General features: G+C 43.6%; 1 protein-coding gene across 1 annotated transcript in view; it reads right to left on the bottom strand.

Annotated features, from left to right (window-relative positions):
* USH2A (usherin) overlaps positions 1-20,837 on the bottom strand; it is an 809,138-nt gene that overhangs the window by 125,356 nt on the left and 662,945 nt on the right. Inside the window, exons 57-59 of the mRNA XM_084828794.1 lie at positions 17,647-17,830; positions 12,834-12,991; positions 93-251 (exon numbers count right to left, since the gene is read on the bottom strand). Of these exons, the coding sequence (XP_084684920.1) occupies positions 93-251; positions 12,834-12,991; positions 17,647-17,830 (501 nt within the window). The remainder of the gene's footprint in view (positions 1-92; positions 252-12,833; positions 12,992-17,646; positions 17,831-20,837) is intronic.

The raw sequence follows: 20,837 nt of genomic DNA, 5'->3' as shown, positions 1-20,837 counted from the left end.
GAAATAAGATGTTAACTGTTTTGCTGAACAGAATCTATTTTGCAAAACTGCACCGTCTGCTGATCACAAAAGAGAGTTACTTAACATCTTACCATCCTGGCAGGCTTGTATCCTTATCTCATACTGTGTGTATGGATCCAGATTGTCCAGAAGAGCAAAGTTGGACTTGCCAACTGATTTTACAAGTGGGGAGGTACTCCCAGCATTTAGCAATATGTTGTACTTCAAAGGAACGTTGGTCTTAAATGATCCTATTATAAAATAGACAACAGTTCATAGGATGACAATTGCTGTTTCACAGTTGAAACTAGTGCCCCCCTGCAAACTATCAATTGTATCCAACACTGTTGGATGCACTGCTAGTGCAAATGAGGTTGTGCTAGTGGAAGCCAAGTTCTGTCATTTTGGACAGCAGATTCCAAGACCGGGGTGCCATTTTGCTGTCTCCAGCCTCCTTTTGCATGTCAGGTAAATGGCAGAGCCACAAAAGTGGCAGAGGGGTGTCATTTGGACTTTTTGCTTCAAGTTTGAAACTGTCTGAAACAGGCACCAAGAGCAGGCTTAGAAATAAATAAATAAATAAATAAATAAATAAATAAATAAATGCCTTTGTTTAATCTTCTCAGGAGGAAAGCAAAATATGTTAAACAAAACATGTGAACGATAATGCAATTTTCAGCAGTATGCTGTGCCCTCTTTTTCTATGTAAAATATTTCCCCTATCAGTTGATACCTTTGAAAATGAGAAAAACAAATGTTCATAGGAAATGGAAAGGTGGTGGCCAGAAAAGTGCCTATGTTTTAACATATCTGCAGCAAGTCTGAAACTACCACAGTATTGATATTTTGATGAGTGAATGGAATGAAATGGGCAGATTTGTTAAAGTCAGCTGGGAAACCACACGACTTGGTTAGTTCCAGAGTTCATAAATATATGTCAGAATAAAAGGAACAGTAAAAGCACAAGTGAACCAATTTACCCTAAGTGCAAATGGCAGTTTTGTTATTTGGTGTCAAAGTTACCATGAGCACAATGACAACCTGCCATAATGCATTTTCGTGTTCACTAAAGAACAAGGATTTAGTTGGTTAATATTCCCAGCAATACTCCTTTTCATAATTTACAACAACTAGATGCTGATAGGTTATTTAACATTTATGAAGTTAAGATGTAATCAGAAAACCCTGATTATCTTTACAAATAAAAAAGTTAAATTATTCTACTTTTTTCTTCCATGACTTCATTTCACAGCAGGTGCATATTTTGAAACAGGACAAGTCAATCAAACAACAGCTTTGGGTTTTCCCCTTCCCCTTTTCCCTTTGTATTTTGACAATGAATAATGGACAATTCTGTGAAAAAGAATTAAATTTCATTTCAAAACTAAGGTGTTCCATAGGGAAAATTTGTAAGAAAGATAATTTTGTAAAAAAAAAAAAACGACGCCCCATTCTGTTTTGAAGACTACTGATTAAAGTCACTGGGCCAATCTACATTGCGTCTGCTAGCGCATCGAATTCGGTAGACTGGCGAGGTAAATGCCACCATATTAAAATGTGATTATCCACACTCACCCTGGTTCCCTGTTGTAGTACTTCATCGAATGCACAAGCACAGTTCACACTCGAGCGCTGTGCTGTTTTCCTGCTCTTAAAGACAGAGGCTCTCATTGGAGGAGCAGAAACTCTTCCTGTTTCTGCTGATTCCCTGCCCATCGTCCCTCTCTTCCTCTATCCCTGTGTGTGTGTGGGGGGGGATTGCACAAGCATCCTGTTGGGGCTCAAAGCCCTGCAAGAATTTACCACCCTGCTCCCCTGCACACCAGTTCCCTCAGCAAGGAGAGGGGAAGAAGGCAGTGCCTCTCATTCTCCCCCCATCATTGCTACAGCAGCAGTGGTGCAGGAGAGGCTGGTCATTTTCCATATGTTTTCCTGGACTTGGGGAAAATGACCAGCTTATCCCTTCCCACTGCTGCTGTAGCAGGTGGGGGTGGAGGGAAGAAGGAGGCACCTATCCTCTTCTCCCCCCCCCCCTGCTGGAGACCAGGGTGAGAGGCTGGGGGCTGTCTGCCTATGCTCTTTTCCCCACGTCAACTTTTGACAGATGGTGTAAAGAAGAGGGGCAGCAGCGGCAGCACCCAGCACTCGCATTTTGGGGGAACTGCTAAATTCTTCAAAGCTTCACAGCTTCGCATCTTCAAAGACCATCCTGTGTTTGTCCCCCACTCCCGAGATTATGTTAAAATTGTCCACAGACATTTTTATCAATGTTAGTCCATGGACACTGAGGACTCTCTGCCTGGATATGTGTGTTTTCCGTGCAGCGAGCATGGATGGGACTGTGAAAACATTTACACTTGCCTGGGCTTGCCCGGGCAAGTTTGCGGAGCAATCAGGCTGGAGAAGCTTCGCTTCTTTGAAAATTCGCTTCTTTGAAGATGTGAAGATCTGAAGCTTTGAAAATAACGCCTTAATTTTTTTTTAAAAAGCTGAAGCTGGGGATAGAGGGGGGTAAAACTTAGTCTCATTTGAAGGGATAGAACAACCCCCTGCTCATTGCAGGAAGCCTGATTCCCAGGCGGTCTCCCATCCAAGCACTGACCGGAACCAACCCTGCTGAGCTTCCGAGATCAGACAAGCATGCGCACATCCAGCCCTTTGCTTGTTGCTGAGAAAATGGGGAGTGCTGAGGAACCTATGCAAACAGTAGCCAGAAGACAACATGGGGCCGTCGAGAGCTGTGATTGGACAAGAAGGAAATACAAACACTGCCATATACGGACAGGCGTGGGAGGGGACTACAACCAGATACGGTAACGAACATGGAAAATCAGAGCTCATTAAGGGGAAGTACCAGGATATCAGGGTATTGAAAGCGGTAGCACAGAAGTGGGAAATTCCAGTTCCAATTCCAGGCGGGTACTGCGTTGTGTGAAAGACGGGTGGCGAAACCTCATTGGAAGCAAAAGATTGTAGATTGGCCCACTATTGCAAAAAGTTATTCATATTGTTTGAAATGTACAAAAACTTCAAACCTAACAATAACAATAATGGCTACTAGTCCTGATGGCTATATACTACCTCCAGTATCAGAGGCAATGATCCTATGTACACCAGCTTCTGGGGAACATGGGTGGGAGGGTGCTGTTGCACTCAGATCCTGCTTATGGGTTTTCTGTGGGCAGCTGGTTGGCCACTGTGCGAATAGAATGCTGGACTAGATGGACCCTTGGTCTGATCCAGCAGGGCTCTTCTTATGTTCTTAGTAGTTGTATTGGCTCCAGCAGCATAATCAAGTCACCTGTAGTGTTAGAGGGGCCTAGAGATCCATAATGCTTGCTTAAGTTCATTATTGGTGCAATTCCCTTGTTAGTAAGCCCCTGAGCATGTGAAGATGAGTCAAAGGACCGATAGCACGGCCTAGCACATTCCATACTAATGAGTGATCAAGTTGTGCCTGGAAAGCGAAGTCTGTTTACCTTAAAGCTACAAGTGGCTGTGCTGGGAACCAAGCACTGTGAGTCTATGCTGGGAATGAATGCTAGATGGCGCTTGCTGTTGTCATGCTGCCTGATTGCTATCATGTATGGTATAAAACCCATTGTAGCCCATGGCTCTGGGTTCAGAGAAGCTGTCTGATCCAACCATTGGGTATGCCTGTGTGCTGATTATACTCAATAAAGTATCTCCTTGTAAGTAAACCTGGGTCTGATTTATCACTATCTTGGCACCTCTAACGTAAGAGTAGGGATGGCGGAGGATTTCTCCCCGAAACTTCGGGGGGCCGAGCGCCAACGTGTTCGGCCCCCCGAAGTAGTTTCAGGGAGAAATCCTCCGAACCCCCCCCCGCACCCCGCACCCCCCCGGGACGGGACTTACCTTTGCCGAATGTCCCTCCTGGCGGCGGGTCCGGCCGGCGGTTTGGCGGATGTTCGAGTGGGGCGGGAGTGGCAGCCGCCATTGCAATAAAAGAAAAAAAAAACGCCCCCTGATAGGCTACGTGACGATTCACGTAGCCTATCACGGCTAGATTTGCAAAGTCAGCCATGATAGGCTACGTCAATCGTCACGTAGCCTATCACGGGTGACTTAAAAAAAAAAAGCGCGTACGGATAATGGCGGCCCCCATAGGGAGCCGCCATTCCCATTCCTTATTTGGTCGCTGTAGTCTACGTAAAGATTTACATAGACTACGGCGAAAATAAGGGCAACGCTATTTGCGTTGCCCTTATTTTCGCCATAGTCTACGTAAACATTTACGTAGACTACAGCGACCAAATAAGGAAAGCGAATGGCGGCTCCCTATGGGGGCCGCCATTCCCGTTCCTTATTTGGTCGCTGTAGTCTACGTAAAGATTTACATCGACTACGGCGAAAATAAGGGCAACGCTATTTGCGTTGCCCTTATTTTCGCCGTAGTCTACGTAAACATTTACGTAGACTACAGCGACTAAATAAGGAACGCGAATGGCGGCTCCCTATGGGGGCCGCCATTAGCGTACGCGCTTTTTTTTTTTTAAGTCACCCGTGATAGGCTACGTGATGATTGACATTGCCTATCACGGCTGACTTTGCAGATCTAGCCATGATAGGCTATGTGAATCGTCACGTAGCCTATCAGGGGGCGTTTTTTTTTTTTTAACTTTCGCGTTCGCGGCCGGGCGAGGTGGGAAGCCTCCTCCCCGGCCTGAATTTCGGCTGGGGCGAGGCGGGAAGCCTCCCCCCCGGCCTGAATTTCGGCCGGGGCGAGGTGGGAAGCCTCCCCCCCGGCCTGAACTTCGCAGGGGGAGCAGCGAAGCGCCTCCCCCCCACCGCGAACGCCCTTCGACGACAGGTAAGGGACTTTTGTCCACCCCTACATAAGAGTTTAAAGCCCAAGGCCAGGGCAATATAGTAGTCTGGTTTTATTCCCTTCCACATCATTCAGAGTTTAATTTTGGCTATATTTTCATGCCTTGTATTAATAGTAAATGTAAATGTTAATTTCACCCTAAATGTATTATTAAAAACATAACAGTATAATCACAAAACTAGTATATATGCACATCCAGGTGCAGTTTACACTAGTACAGTGCAGCTACTTGCCCCATTATACACATGCAAATCTATTATATAGAAAATCTATATGATAGCCTTCCCCAACCTGGTGCCCTCCAGATGTATCAGACTAAAACTTCCAGAAACTCTCAGCCAGCATCTGGAAGGCACCAGATTGGGGAAGGCTGCTATATAGGGAAGTATACAACTGTGTCATTCCATTAGCACAAATAATGTGCATTAGAGGAGACTAGGTTCTGAACTATGCTCAAGAGAAGAATGCAACTAAAGTCACATTTGCACAAGCACAGTTGTGCAAGCAGTTGTGCATTATCCTTGTGCAACCCATTGTGCAATCTTGTGCAACATGTTGTGTATAACTCATGTGCAACTCATTGTACAATCTATTGAGCATAACCTTTGTGAAACTCATTGTGCAACTGGTGGTGCAACTGGTTGCACAAGCTGTTGTGCAAGTGTAGTGGGCAACTGCTTGTGCAACAGAAAGATTCAGTGAAGCTCCTCCAGTGCTATTTGAGTTTGCAGAATGACACCATTGGATACTGCACATTGTCAGTGTAAGATTGATATCTGAAATGGCAACAGTGCAAATTACAGAAAGTACATGCAATATTCCCTTTAGGTCAGGAAACCATTGTTGAGACAAGATGATTTATAAGTAACTATTTATTAACTGAGAGAGAAGAGCTGGCTAACTGATACTAATAAGGCTCCCAGCTATTGCCATATGACTAGTTTCCTCTTGCTAGAAGTCCTTTGGGAGCTGGTCTTAAAGCATCAGTACCATATACTATAGTGCAAAGTAGAGGGCATGGAGGCAGATGGTCTGAAGTGTTACTGTGAAGTTGAGCCATGATGGCTTTTTACACATGTAATTTCTGGCATCACCCCAGCACCTAATCTAATGCGCCTTTTGTTCTGGAGAAGGCTGTATGGGCAAGGGATTAATCATGGCAGCTAAGAGCAAAAGGATGCTGGTGATAGTATATTAGCTACTGGCCTTTATTGTAATTAAAACTCATAGCCTTTATTGTAATTAAAACTCATGACCTATGTGACTGTGTCCTTTACTATAATTCAGTCAACGGGAGTTGTTGTTGTACAAGTAGAAAAACAATGGGAACTCTGGATAAATGAAAATGCATTTGTGGCCTCCAGGTCACTACCCCAGTCAAGCATCCCATGAGGTAACCTAGAAGTTGGCCAATCCGCAGGCTTGCTGGGAAATATGATCCAATCCTGAAGTGTCCCCACCTCCAGATAGATCAGAGATTAGCTTAATATGGACATGGGTAGGAAACACTTTTACGCTTGAGGCTACACTAAACAGTCAGCTCACTGACACCATTAAAAAAACACTTGACTCTTAATTCAATTCAGGAGAGTGAAGCCAAGCCAAACCATCTCTGTCCTCCTGTGAAGGCGACTGACCTGGCTCAGCTTTTCCTGCCTAACTGGATAAGGCACAGGATGTGTCAGGTGGACTTTTGGAAGTCTGTGCACAGCAAAGCCAGTTCTCCAGCTGAAGTACCGGGTGGATGATTGGCCAGGGGACCTTGGGGGGGTGGGGCTGGCCACACAGTCTTATGTCATCCAGCTCCCCACTCAAATACAGTTCCCCACCCCTGGCCTACAGCACGAATGACTGGGACCAAGTCTGATTTCTCCAGGAAAGGGTGCAGCTAGTGTATCAGACAAGGCTTGTGAAAGGTACTCCTGACTACCACCACTACCTGAATATCAGCAGGGCTGAATCCAGAACAACCCCAAAGACCTGCTGTTTCATGGGAAGTGCAGCCTTGTCCAAGGCAGCCTGTACTTCAGCTCCCAGGTCATCAGATCCCTCGACCAACAGTATCACCAACTTTCCTGAATTAAGCTTCAGTTCATTATGAACATAGGTGGCTGCCTTGTACTGAGTCTTACTATTGGCCCATCAAGCTCAGTATTGCATACAGTGACTGGCAGCAGCTCTCCAGGGTTTCAGATAGCCCTACCTCAAGATGCCATGGCCTGAACGTAGGGCCTTTTCTACACAAAGCATGTGCTCTACCACAGAGGTATGGCACTTCTCCATTGTTCATCCTCATCCAGTCCAAAATTGCCACCAGATGGCAGATACCAGTTCACAACTTACACTGCTTCCCCAGGAACAGAGGATGAAAATGAGAGATAGACCTGGATGTTATATGCATATTGATAGTAACACCTGAGCCCAAATGTTTGGATGATCTCACCCTCTGGTTTCATGTAGTTGCTGAATAGTATGGCGGACAAGACAAAATGGATATTTGTGGCATCCTGCATGCCAAAGGTCACCAGAAAGAACATTAATCTCCCAATGCCACATTCTGAGACCTATCCTCCAGGTAGGACTGGAGCCACTGTAAAACTCCCAGTCCCATTAGGAGTAGGACACCCAAAAGGATACAATGGTTGATGGTAATAAAATGTCTTAAAGTGCCCAAGAGAATTAGAAGAGTCACACTCCCTCTGTCCATCCCTTGACACAGGTCATCCACTAGGATGACTAAGGCAATTCCAAAACTATGAAAATCACTTCCATATGGTGAATGGCAATGGCAACCATTTACCTATATGGGAAAAACTAAAGGAGTTCATTCAAGGACATAATTGGGATCGGGTTTAAACTGAATCCCTGCCCTAGTGATCCTAGCCATTGAGAATCAATCCCTTTTAGCACCATATTGGTAAAAGGAGTGCACCTAAAATCACTATCTCTTGCTCTTTCAGAAATTAAAGACCTATTTTCCATAGTAAGTAAGGTGTGCTCAAGCATCTCCACCCCCACCCCTCACGCCTTAATTCATCACTTTAACCACTGCTTGGACATCTTGCCATTTAGCTAAGACAGGAGTTTGAATTATTACATCTATAAAGTTATGGAATTTGGAGACATCACTGCTGTTGAAACATCATAATTAAAATAAAAGGAGACTCCATGGATAGGTAGCCCATAATTAATCCTGTGGGTGCTTATGTGATCCAAATTTTATTATAGAAGACAGGGGTATTGAAAGCCAAAATGTAGCCTCTTTCCATAGACAGGAAGATACTGTGGCCAACTAGCCTCTCATCAAAACTTGATTAATAAAAAGCCATTTTATTCCTGGAGACAATATCAATTAAAATGACTGTCTCAATGGGAGAATCACTGCCAACCCTTATTATAAAGGTTGACCTTTGAATGTAAAAGGGAGAAATGCGGTATTTCAATATGATGTATTGAATGCATAACTGAAGAGTCATTCATGAAAAAGTAAACTCTAAAGGAAAATAAAACTAAATCTACAAAATAGAACAAACCTGCCATGAGTACCTCCCTGGGGATATGTAGTTTCATCTCTTATAGTTATTCTGTAGGGAGAAAGCTGCAGCTACAGGCTATACCATTGCCTCTCCCTGTCACAATGTCCTCCAGTTGCACTCTTAGCCATTTTCCTCAGGCCTCATTTTAATGGGTTGAATTTCCCTTGCAATTTTAGCCTTTGAAAGACAATCTGAGCAAGGACATACTGAAACAGCATCTCTACTCTTTTTTCTTTTTTTTTAGGGCATTCATAAAATGCTTTGTCATGCCGACATTTCTAAGAAATGAAATTTATCCGTTGTTTATCTCTCCCCTCTGCCACAATGCGGTCACCATCACCCCTTTGCAAATCCCTACAAGCACATTATATCTCAAGTTAACTCAGCCTCTCTTTCTTCATAGTTATCCTATAATTGTTCGCCTTCTGCAGAAATACACTCCCTACCCCAGGCAACAAACCCCTGCCTTTCATCAGACACCAGATCCAAAGGAGCCTCTTCATGATTAGGTACAAGAGGCAAACCTAGTCATTCATTATGCTTGAACCACATTTGGAATTGCTGGATATGGAAGCAGCAGCAATGAGATTTAATGCCGTCTTCCTTCTCTTTGTTTCCTTATCAGGGGGCTGCAATTCCCAACATCACCAACAGGCCACTCTGCAAATTACCTGTGGTAAGAAAAAAAAAAGCAGGTATGCAAAAAATGCACTCACGTGCCTGCTTTTTGCCGCTCCATGAAATACGTGACTAGGAAGACTGTGTAACCTGTGATATGGTATGTGATGGTGTGGGTTGAGCGGACACTTCTACAACCATGGGAGATGCAGGATTCACTTTCTACATGTTACAACAGGCAACAGACAGTGGAAATGTTAAGCAACGGACACTATATGTGTTTCAAAGTACTCGAGAGTATTGCAGCCCAAATTTAAATTCTAAAAAAAATTAAGGTAAATAATCTTGAAAAACACTGATCAGTGTTATTGGGAATACCTACAGGCTTCAAAAATTAAGCGTGAGTATGAGCAGTTTCTGATTTTAATGATGCGTGTTGTAGAAGATTTTTGGAGACACCTTAAAATACACAAGCTCTGTTTATAGATGACTCCCTATACACCTCACCCCACAGGGGAAGCCCTGGTTCTTGGTTTTCTGTTCATCTTCTTAAATCTGACACTCAGTCACTTTATACGTAAAAGCACACAAAGTTTATTTAAAAGGCATTAAGAAAAAAGTAAAGAATAGGCTTTATGACATGCCTTCTGAGCTATAACATGGTTTTATTGATTGATTTTACTTGATTTTTACCCTGCTTTGCTCCCAAGAAAAATGGCACCCAAAGCACCTTACAATCATAAAGAAAATTATTAAAACAATAATAGAACAATTTTATTAAAACACAAGTAAAAACACAACAACAGAATAAAACAAAATATTGTTTTAGCCTAACCATATGATTACCAGACTGATTAATATGTGATTAGTAAACAATGTATGCTTGTATATCAGGTTGTTATGTACCTCCATTCTCTTCAGTACAGGATTTGGAAGTGAACCATGCTGCATTTGCTCATATCATTAATTTCTATGCAGGAGCTGCACTCCTCCCCTCCATAGGAAAATGCATGTACCCCCAAAGTGAGTAATGGGACATGCATTTTCCTGTAAAAGAAATGTGAAAGTCCTCTTTCAAACGTTAATAATATTGGTGAATACAGGAAGTGTCCTAGAATATAAGAATTGACTCCCTGAATCAGCCAAGGTCCATCTAGTCCACAAATCTTTATCCAGCAGCAACAGCTAGGCAGATGTTACTGAAGGCCCATAAAATAGGACTGATGGTGATGGCTAACTCCAGGTGTTTGTCCCCATGTTGTTGTTTCCACGACTCAGAGGTGTACTGTCCCTCTTTCATATGCTACCTGTATAGGCATATGCATTGACACTGTGTTTGTGGATTTATTGTAATTAAAATGTATCTTTAAAACTTTTTAAAAATTATACAATTCAAACAGAGAGGAGAGAAATGGAAGAACAGAGAGAGGCCTGTTTTCCAATAAAACATAATTAAGTTTCCCATTGTGGCTTTTTAATTCTTTGTGTGCATTTAAAAGGCTGACCTTATGCAGAGTTAGGCACAGGATCAATTGGTTTAGCCATGCCTAATTTGGGCTGTAAGAAGGTCACAAAAAGTATTTATAATAGTGAATATTTGAAGCTTTCACTGAAATTTATTATCAAAACTGAGACAGTATGAGACACTTTCCAATGAAATCAACTGTAGATTATAAGTCAAATTCACCTGCCTTCTTTCTGGGTTCTAAATCCTTCTAGGCAGTAGAGGGGGCAGGGGGAATTTAATTTAAGATTTTAATCTTTTTCATATATTATAGCATTTTCTATAATGGATTTTGTGCTTCTGGAAACTAAAAGATTGACAGCTCAGGATATTATAGATCTATTAACTATTGGTTCAATGGGCATCACAGGAAGATTTACTATTCCAAGCATGTATGCAAACATTTACCAGGGAACTTTATATTTAATATTTCTATATCCTCTTATCACTCTGTAGGTCTTTTCCAAGATGTGAATATTTTAAATAATTAGGAAGAAAGAAAAGAATAATTATTATTTCTTCAGCCATATACATCAATACACTTGAATATTTTTGAATATTTCTCTAATGCAAAGAAGCTAGATTTTTTTAAAAAAATTAAAAACAGTGAGGCAATTTGTAATAAATCAATGTCATTAATTAAATAACAGTTTTAGACAGTGACCTCCATTTCTGTCTGAAACAGGAATTTGCAATCTCTTAATATTTACACTTGCTCATATTTTGCAGCATTGGGAACTACAGTTCTGATTATAGTAGAGTCACATGCTAAGCATAGGAAGTTCAACCAATATGGAACACTCAATTTATAGTACCCACAAATGTTTAGGAATTCCAGTAGAAATAAGGGCAACTAACTGCAAGTTTAATTGATTGCCATACTTGCTGACCACCTACTACTAGGGATGTACGAAAATCACTTACCTTTTAGCGAAATTGATTCGAGGTGGGGGGGAGGCGCTCTGTCCCTCCCCCCCCCGAAATTCTGGCCGGCCGGCTCCACTTCGCTCCGCAGGGATTCTGTGGAGCCGCCGGCTGGCTCCGCCAGCGGCCGGACATCCGGCCACTGGCTAGCAGGGAAGCAAATGGCAGCGGCCGTAGCCGCTGCCGTTTGCGTCTCTGCAGTCAGCCATGATAGGCTACGTAAATGTTTACGTAGCCTATTACGGCTGATTTAAAAGAAAAAAAAGCACGCGTATGCAAATGACGGCGCCCATGGGCACCGCCATTTGCATTCCTTATTTTGGCACGTCTTAGTCTACGTAAACGTTTACATAGACTAAGATGGCGAAAATAAGGGGAACGCAAATAGTGTAGCATCTACGTTATTTTCTCCATCTTAGTCTACGTAAATGTTTACGTAGACTAAGACGTGCCAAAATAAGGAACGCACGTTTTGTTTCTTTTAAATCAGCCGTGATAGGCTACGTAAACATTTACGTAGCCTATCACAGTGTTTTTTAAAAATCTAGCTGTGATGGGCTACGTAAATCTTTATGTAGCCTATCACTTTTTTTGTTTTTTGTTTTTTTTAACTGGAAATGGTGGCGGCAGCAGCCGGTCAGAAGACCAGCCACCGCAGCCGCTGCCGAACCGCCGCTGGAGCTGCCGCCGCCAGGAAGATCCGCCCAAGGAAAGTCCCGTCCTGGGGGGTGGCGGGGGGGTGGCAGACCGTTCTGTCACCGATTTTGGGGGGCCGAATGCTCCCCAAGATTCTCTGACATCCCTTCTAGAAACTGGGGCCCTTGTTGGCTGTGGTTGTCAGAACTAGTGGACAGCTTCTGAAGTGGCTGAATTGATCAGAAATTCAGCAGAAAAGGGAAAACAAAGAGACTGTATTCGTGGCTATCACTAACTGTAACATCCTGTTCCAAAGCCAAATGTAATTAATAAATTAATTGGGCATTACTGTATAGAAGAATGCTGGTACAACTGGATGACCACCATTAAATAAAAATTCACAATTTTGCATATTATCGTCTTTTCCATTTGAACAGAACACAGACTATTCTATTTCTAAATTATTTCATGGATTATTTTATCATCAACTAGAGATGGCCCAAGATGTTTTGATGCCTGAGGCAGAAAATCCAAATGGTGCCCCCCTCCTGCCTTTATATAAAATTATAATAAACTAAATCACTTGATGCCTTTTCCTGATGCACCCAAATATGCCACCTGAGGAAAGATGGCTTATGCTATCTAACAGCTGGGTCAATACCTCCCTAAATAACAAAAACCAAACACAGGACAAAATAGATAACTGCAGCAGATATTTTTATATCCCCAAATTACTATATAGTACACAAATACACATGCTTACCAGGAGTGTTCCAAGCTACAAATACGGAATATGAATCCATTATTGTGACATTATATGGAATATGAATTTCCTCTGGTGTTGCTGCTGGTGTCTGGATAATGTATTTGTCACTGATATTGCTACCACCCCATGTGCTGGCTTCTAGCTGGTAAACGTATCTATAAATACACACCAATAAAGAAAAAGAGCAGAAGGAAACAGAAACCAGAAAATTGGTGTTCAAATATTTGACTGTTATTTTCAACACATTTAAGTTTCAGTGGTCATTATGTTTAGGATAAACACACATCATAAAGCATGTTGTCTGTCAAATACTCCCCCCCCCCTGCAAATTCCTGCATTATATTTGCTACACGTGTTCCTGTGTACACACATGCATACATACAGTCAGGGCCAGAAATATTGGAACAAGGATAACTGTTTTGGCAGTTGGCCTCTGTAAACCACCACACTGAAGTTGAAAGAAAACACACCCAGATGGGAGCGAAGTCAGGACTTTCAGCTGTAATTCAAGGGGTTTGACAAAAGTGGGGCACTAACCATTCAGGAAGGACAGCCAGTGGCATACACACACACCCATTGTTGGTGGCTCATAAGTAATGGAACGAATGGCTAACAAGCAGCTACATGGCCAGGTGTGGCCTGCTTCCTGGGTGCCCCATGACCAATCAAGCAGATAAAAAGTCTGGAGGTGGTTCTGAGTGTTACATTTGCATTTGGTAGCTGTTCACTGGAACTCCTAACATGAGGTCCAAAGAGGTGTCCATGCGAGTGAAGGAAGCCATCATTAGGCTGAGAAAACAAAATAAACCCATCAGAGAGATGGCAAAAACAGTGGGAGTGGCCAGCATAACAGTTTGGAACACTGTGAAAAAGAAGGAATTAACTGGCAAGCTCAGCAACAGCAAAAGGCCTGGAAGACCATGGAAGACAATTAAAGTGGATGACCGCAGAATTCTGCTCATGGTGAAGAGGAACCCTTTCACAACATCTAGCCAGGTCAAGAACTCCCTTGTGGAGGTAGGCATGTCATTGTCAACATCTACAGTCAAGAGACCACTTTATGAATGTAAATACAGAGGCTTCACAACAAGGTGCAAACCACTGGTAACACTCAAGAACATAAAGGCCAGATTAGCCTTTGCCAGCAGACACCAAAAAAAGCCTGCCCAGTTCTGGAATAAGATTCTTTGGACTGATGAAACCAAGATGAACTTGTATCAGAATGATGGGAAGAGAAAAGTATGGAGAAGGAAAGGAACAGCTCATGATCCAAAGCATACCACTTCATCTGTCAAACATGGTGGAGGCAGTGTTATGGCATCGGCATGTATGGCTGCCAGTGAAACTGGGTCACTGGTGTTTATTGATGACCTGACTGCTGATCAAAGCAGCAAGATGAATTCTGAAGTGTATAGGGCTATACTTTCTGCTCAGATTCAGCCGAATGCTGCCAAACTGATAGGACGCCACTTCATATTGCAGATGGATAATGACCCAAAACATACAGCAAAAGCTACCCAAGAGTTTCTCAAAGCAAAGAAGTGGGAAGTTCTTCAATGGCCAAGTCAGTCACCTGATCTCAGCCCAAAAGAGTATGCTTTTCACGTACTGAAGACAAGACTGAAGGCAGAAAGACCCACAAACAAGCAGCAGCTGAAGGCAGCTGCAGAAAAGGCCTGGCAAAGCATCTTGAGGGAGGAAACTCAGCATTTGGTCATGTCCATGGGTTCCAGACTTCAGGCAGTCATTGACTGCAAAGGATTTTCATCCAGGTATTAAAGGCGATCCATAAGTTTGAAATGATGTTGGTTTGTTCCATTACTTATGAGCCACTAGGGATGGCAGAGAATTCTGCCACGGATTCCAGTGAGTATTTACGTAGGCTAAAATGGCGAAAAATAAAGGAACGCAAATAGCGTCCACTATGCTATTTGCATTCCCCCTTTTTTTTGCCGTTTTATCTTATGTAAATATTTATGTAAGATAAAACGGCGAAAAATAGGGAACGCAAATGGCGGCCGCTGTAGCCGTCGCCATTTGCGTACGCTGTGGTTTTTTGTTTTTGTTTTTTTGAGGTTAGCCGTGATAGGCTACGTAAATTCTTACGTAGCCTATCACGGTTGTCTGGCTAGATGCAAATGGCGGCCGCTACGGTGGCCGCCATTTGCGTCCACACCAGGCCGTCCGTGGCTGGAAATCCAGCTGCGGACGGCCCTGGCTGGCTGCTCTGCGGCCTGGCCGCGGAGCGGAGCTGGCCATCAAGGATTTCAGGGGGGAGGACTGTATTGCCTCCCCCGCCGGTCGAGGATTCCGCAGGGAGGGACGGAGGAAAGGTAAGTGAGTTTCGTACATCCCTATGAGCCACCAACGATGGGTGTGTGTGTATGCTACTGGCTGTACTTCCTGAATGGATAGGGCCCCACTTTTGTCAAACCCCTTTTATTACAGCTGAGAGTCCTGACTTCGCTCCCATCTGGGTGTGTTTCCTTTCAACTTCAATGTGGTGGTGTACAGAGGCCAACTGCCCAAACAGTTATCCTTGTTCCAATATTTCTGGACCTGACTGTACATCTATATAGTATGGGGAATCCAATCCAGGGAACCTGAAATGCAGTTCTTCACAGTGTTGATCACCTACTGGGTGGTCAAAAGTGAGAAGCAGCCATTTGGACTATGTTCCTATTCCCCTTGCCATTGCAGACAATTACTAAGCTAACAGCACTGATTATATGTTTGGTTGGGCATACACTGAGGGGAGCCACACACACCCTGTGCTGCTGAATGTGCTTTTCTTTCATTCCGTGAGGCACACCTTTTTACAAGTGAGAGTTCCACAGCAGGAACATTTCCACTTTTAGTAGCTCTTGCTGGATCAGAGAAACAAGAGATAAAACTCCTATGTGAACAAAGTTAGCAACATGCTATATTACATAATTTGAAATATAATCACATGGTAGTTTTTAATGATTGGTACAATCAGCCTGAAACCTCTCCTGTTCAAGCCCAGTGGAAATCAATGGGAGCTGTACCAAGAGAACATCCGAGATCTTGTACATGGTGTGCCCTATTACTCCTTGTGGATTATTACACAAGCACTTTTCCCTTTACAAGTGCTTCCTTCACACCAGGGGTTGGTGACTTGTTGCCCTCCAGATGTTTTGGCCTACAACTCCCATCAGCCCTAGCCAGTATAGCCAATGGTGAGGTATGATGAGTTGTAGGCCAAAACATCTGGAGGACCATAAGTTGTCCACCCCTGCTTTACACTAACAAATGCTCTTGAACTATGAAGTCATCTACATTCTATCTTTTCATTGTCAGAATTTTCCAAGAGTAAACCATTCCTGACAAATATTCAACAAGTCTCCTCTTAAAATCCATCAGAAAGGGAGAAACTAGGAAAACTAGGCTGGGTAAAAACTACCAGGAAAATTTCCTCATTGATATTGCCCTGGACATCAGGGGCAAAATTTTAATGGGTTTGGGTGGATTATGGCCCATAATTAACAATGTCCTTAAAACGCCCCCACAGCAACATAAATCATGAGTTTAATACCCAAAATTCAGGCTTTTTGGGTAGTAGCTATGAAGTGGGGGCACACAGTTCACACCTTCACACATTCATAGCGCAGCCAGAGAGGATACATTCTAAGACAGACCTCACCAAAAACCATGGATTTACTAGACCATCGCCCAGAGTTGGGAGAGAAAGAGAGCAATAAAAGCCAGATTTACTCATATACGATAGTCACTCCGAGTCCCATAACTATCCCTTCATCCATATTGAGACCTCTACCCATTAAGGGCTCAATCCCCGGTTCCCTCTCCCCTGCAAGCAGGTGTGGGAGAAACTGACAGATTCATCTATCCAGGCCGAGGGCTTTGAATGCTTAGCTCTTAAAAGTCTGTGTTTGAAGCCCTATATAATCAACCACGTTAGAGCTGAATTTGGGTTGCCACCTCTTTTGTTCTCACATATTTCTCATCTTTAACAACTTTGTGGCAGGCAGGTACAACTTGGTCCTTTCCATACTGGGAATAGCTGAACCTACTGAATTTGCATGCTTAGAATATCTTGGACACATTATGTAACAAATGGCACCATAATGCAGAGAATGGGAAAGGCCAAAGAAATTCAGAAATGTGTAAAAGAAAAGAAGCTATCATACTTCAGTCAAGTAATGTGTAATAAGAAATATCGGCTTTTACAACTCATAATGCAAGGCAAAGTGGAGGGAAAAAGAGGACATGAATGACATAGGACATCATGGCTGCGGAATTTGGGACAGTGGACAGGAATGACATTTACTTCTCTATTTCAAGTAGCAGTAAATAAGTTTATGTGGGCCAGAGTGATCGCCAATGTCCAATGAAGATATGGCACAGAAAGAAGACTGAATTTGGTTGATACAGATGGGTGAGAATTTGGTATCAGTTTGTTTTTGATAAGAATTTACCAAAATTCACAAATCCCTAAGTATTAAGGAGAGATAGGACGTGAGATTTTAAAAATGCAAATGCAGGAGAAAGCAAAACGGATAGATTCATCCATCCCTACTCCTATTGCTGTGCCATAGCTAGCAGTGAGACACATAATTGCCATGTCTGTGGTGCAGCACGGCAGAGTTCCATTTAGTTCTTGGAGGAGTCAGGTTCTATTATGTGCTAAGCATTCATCTGCATGCTTAGATACATCCATATAAGGGTTCAACAGCTGGATTGTGCTCCAAGAATTTTGGAAGGTATAGTATATTATACAGTAATATATGAAATACCATCTTAAGCTTATCATACATCTATGACATTTTACCTGCTGTTTGGTTGAAGGCCAGAATTAGTGAAGTTCAGATTCTCTTTACCACCCTTGAAAATCTCTTCTCTGTTACAAAACAATCGATACTGAGAAATAATTCCATTGGGTTCCTTTGGCTCATCCCAATATAATTCCACTACTGTAGAGCTAACTATGACATGACGAGGCTGTGACCATACCCCTGTAATTACATTACAGATGCTGCTGTTTTAAGAAGAAAAAGAAGTCTTCACATATTTTTTGAATTTTATAAACAATCTAGGATGGAATTATCTGTTAATACACAACAACAGAACCCAAAATAATTTCAGCTTGATCTAAAGACTCACTGTAACAGAACACAGCCTTATATATTTTTATTTATTTATTTGAATTATATTCCCCTTTTCAACAGGTCCCAAGAAGGTGGATTACAAAAAAGTGAAAATTATAATAAAAAATTTAAAACAAAAGCATTAAAAACCCACCAATATAAAACCAGTCAGCGTAATTAAAACCAAACACCCATCAGCATAATAGCAATGTACTGATGATTAAAAATCCAGGGAAAATGTGCCTGCCCATATGTGCCTGCCCGGACCTTAAGATCATCATCAGCGGCCCTTCTCCATGAGCCCCTGCCAAAGGAAGTGAGGCGGGTGGCTACTAGGAGGAGGGCTTTTTCTGTTGTGGCACCCCGGCTCTGGAATGAGCTCCCTAGTGAGGTTCGCCTGGCGCCTACATTGTACTCCTTTCGGCGCCAGATGAAGACCTTTTTATTTTCCCAGGCATTTTAGCATTTTAGCTTTCTAAATTTTTAGCTTTGCTGTTTTAAATCTGTATTTTAAACTCCTGCACTGCTGCTAGGTTTTATTGTGGTTGTATTGTTATGTTGTGGTTTTAATGTTCTATATATTTTAAATTGTTTTATTGTGTGTTGTTTGGTTTTAATTTTTGTGAACCGCCCAGAGAGCTTCGGCTATTGGGCGGTATAGAAATGAAATAAATAAATAAATAAATAAAATAAAAATGACGTCAAGTAGGTGCCAGGTGAGGAGAGCATTCCACAGTCAGGTGCCACAACCAAGGAGGCCCTTTTCTCTGGAGGCACTCACCACACCCCAGATATCAGGGGCATCTGAAGAAGCGCATCTTTCGAAAATCAGAGAACTTTGGCTATTGGGTGTTGTTGTTGTTCATTCGCTCAGTCACTTCCGACTGTTCGTGACTTCATGGACCAGCCCACACCAGAGCTTCCTGTAGGCCGTCGCCACCCTCAGCTCCCCCAAGGTCGAGTTCATCACCTCCAGAATGTCATCCATCTATCTTGCCCTTGGTCGGCCCCTCTTCCTTTTGCCTTCCACTTTCCCTAGCATCAGCATCTTCTCCAAGGTGTCCTGTCTTCTCATTATGAGGCCAAAGTACTTCAGTTTTGCCTTTAAGTGTAATATCCTTCCCTCAAGTGAGCAGTCTGGCTCTATTTCCTGGAGTAAGGACTGGTTTGATCTTCTTGCAGTCCAAGGCACTCTCAGAATTTTCCTCCAACACCACAGTTCAAAAGCATCTATCTCCCTTCGCTCAGCCTTCCTTATGGTTAGGGAAGGCAGAGAATTCCGCCATGGATTCCAGTGAGGCTGGATTCTTTAGAATCCGGCCCCCTGGAATCCGTGGCAGAATGGCCTCCTGCCCCCCATTGAATCCCCCTGGGATGGCACTTACCTGGGGTGGATGCGGCGGTATCTCCAGTGGGTCTGGCGGCTGGTCTCCTGGCCGGCCATGGCCGCGCTGCTGCCGCCGCCACTGCCATCCTTGCAGCCATGATAGGCTACGTAAATTCTTATGTAGCCTATCATGGCTGCCTGGCTGGATGCAAAAGGCGGCCGCTACAGCCATTTGCATCCACAGCAGCCCGTCCGTGGCCGGAAATCTGGCTGCGGACATCCCTGGCCCTCTGCTCTGCGGCCTGGCCAAGGAGCGGAGCCGGCTGTTGAGGATTCCAGGGGGGAGGACTGGATTGCCTCCCCTCATCCCCCCCCATCGCGAAAGATTCCGCAAAAAGGTAAGTGAGTTTCGTACATCCCTACTTATGGTCCAGCTCTTGCAGCCATAGGCTACTATGGGGAATACCATTGGTTTAACTATGCGGACCTTTGTTGTCAGTGTGATGTCTCTGCTCTTCACTATTTGATCAAGATTTGTCATTGCTCTCCTCCCAAGAAGTAAACGTCTTCTGATTTCCTGGCTGCAGTCAGCATCTGCAGTAATCTTTGTGCCTAGAAAGACAAAGTCTGTCACTGCCTCCACGTTTTCTCCCTGTATTTGCCAGTTCTCAATCAAGCTGGTTGCCATAATCTTAGTTTTTCTGAGGTTTAACTGCAACCCAGCTTTTGCACTTTCTTCTTTCACCTTCGTCATAAGGTTCCTCAGCAGCTCTCGCTTTCAGCCATCAAAGTGGTATCATCTGCATATCGGAGATTGTTAATGTTTCTTCCAGTGATTTTAACTCCAGCCTTGGCTTCATCAAGCCCAGCACATCGCATGATGTGTTCTGCATACAGGTTGAATAGGTAAGGTGAGAGTATACAACCCTGCCGTACTCCTTTCCCAATCTTAAACCAGTCCATTGTTCCGTGGTCTGTTCTTACCGTTGCTACTTGGTCGTTATACAGATTCCTCAGGAGGCAGACAAGATGACTTGGTATCCCCATCCCACCAAGAACTTGCCACAATTTGTTATGATCCACACAGTCAAAGGCTTTAGAATAGGAGGGATGTACGAAAGTTCCGCCACGGATTTCGGGGAGGCCGAATGCCAGTGCATACGGCCCACCACCACCCCGCCACCCCCGGGACGGGACTTACCTTGGGCAGATCTTTCTGCTTCCGCCACCATTTCCAGGTTAAAAAACAAAACAAAACAAAACAACATGATAGGCTACGTAAAGATTTACGTAGCCTATCACGGCTAGATTTTAAAAAAACACCGTGATAGGCTACGTAAATCTTTACGTAGCCTATCACGCCTGACTGCAGGGATGCAAACAGCGGCGGCTACGGCTGCCGCCATTTGCGTCCCTGCCAACCAGCGGCCAGATGTCCGGCTGCTGGCGGAGTCAGCCGGCGGCTCCGCAGAATCACTGCGGAGCACAGCCGGCCGGCCAGGATTCCGAGGGGGGGAGGGATGGAACACCTCCCCCCTACCATCAACA

Source organism: Heloderma suspectum, chromosome 1 (genome assembly GCF_057233095.1).
Source record: "Heloderma suspectum isolate Gila_16-S chromosome 1, 16-S_ref, whole genome shotgun sequence".
In the NCBI taxonomy this organism is placed as follows: domain Eukaryota; kingdom Metazoa; phylum Chordata; class Lepidosauria; order Squamata; family Helodermatidae; genus Heloderma; species Heloderma suspectum.
Note: the sequence above shows the minus strand (reverse complement) of the source record. Positions and strands in the feature narration are given on the sequence as shown.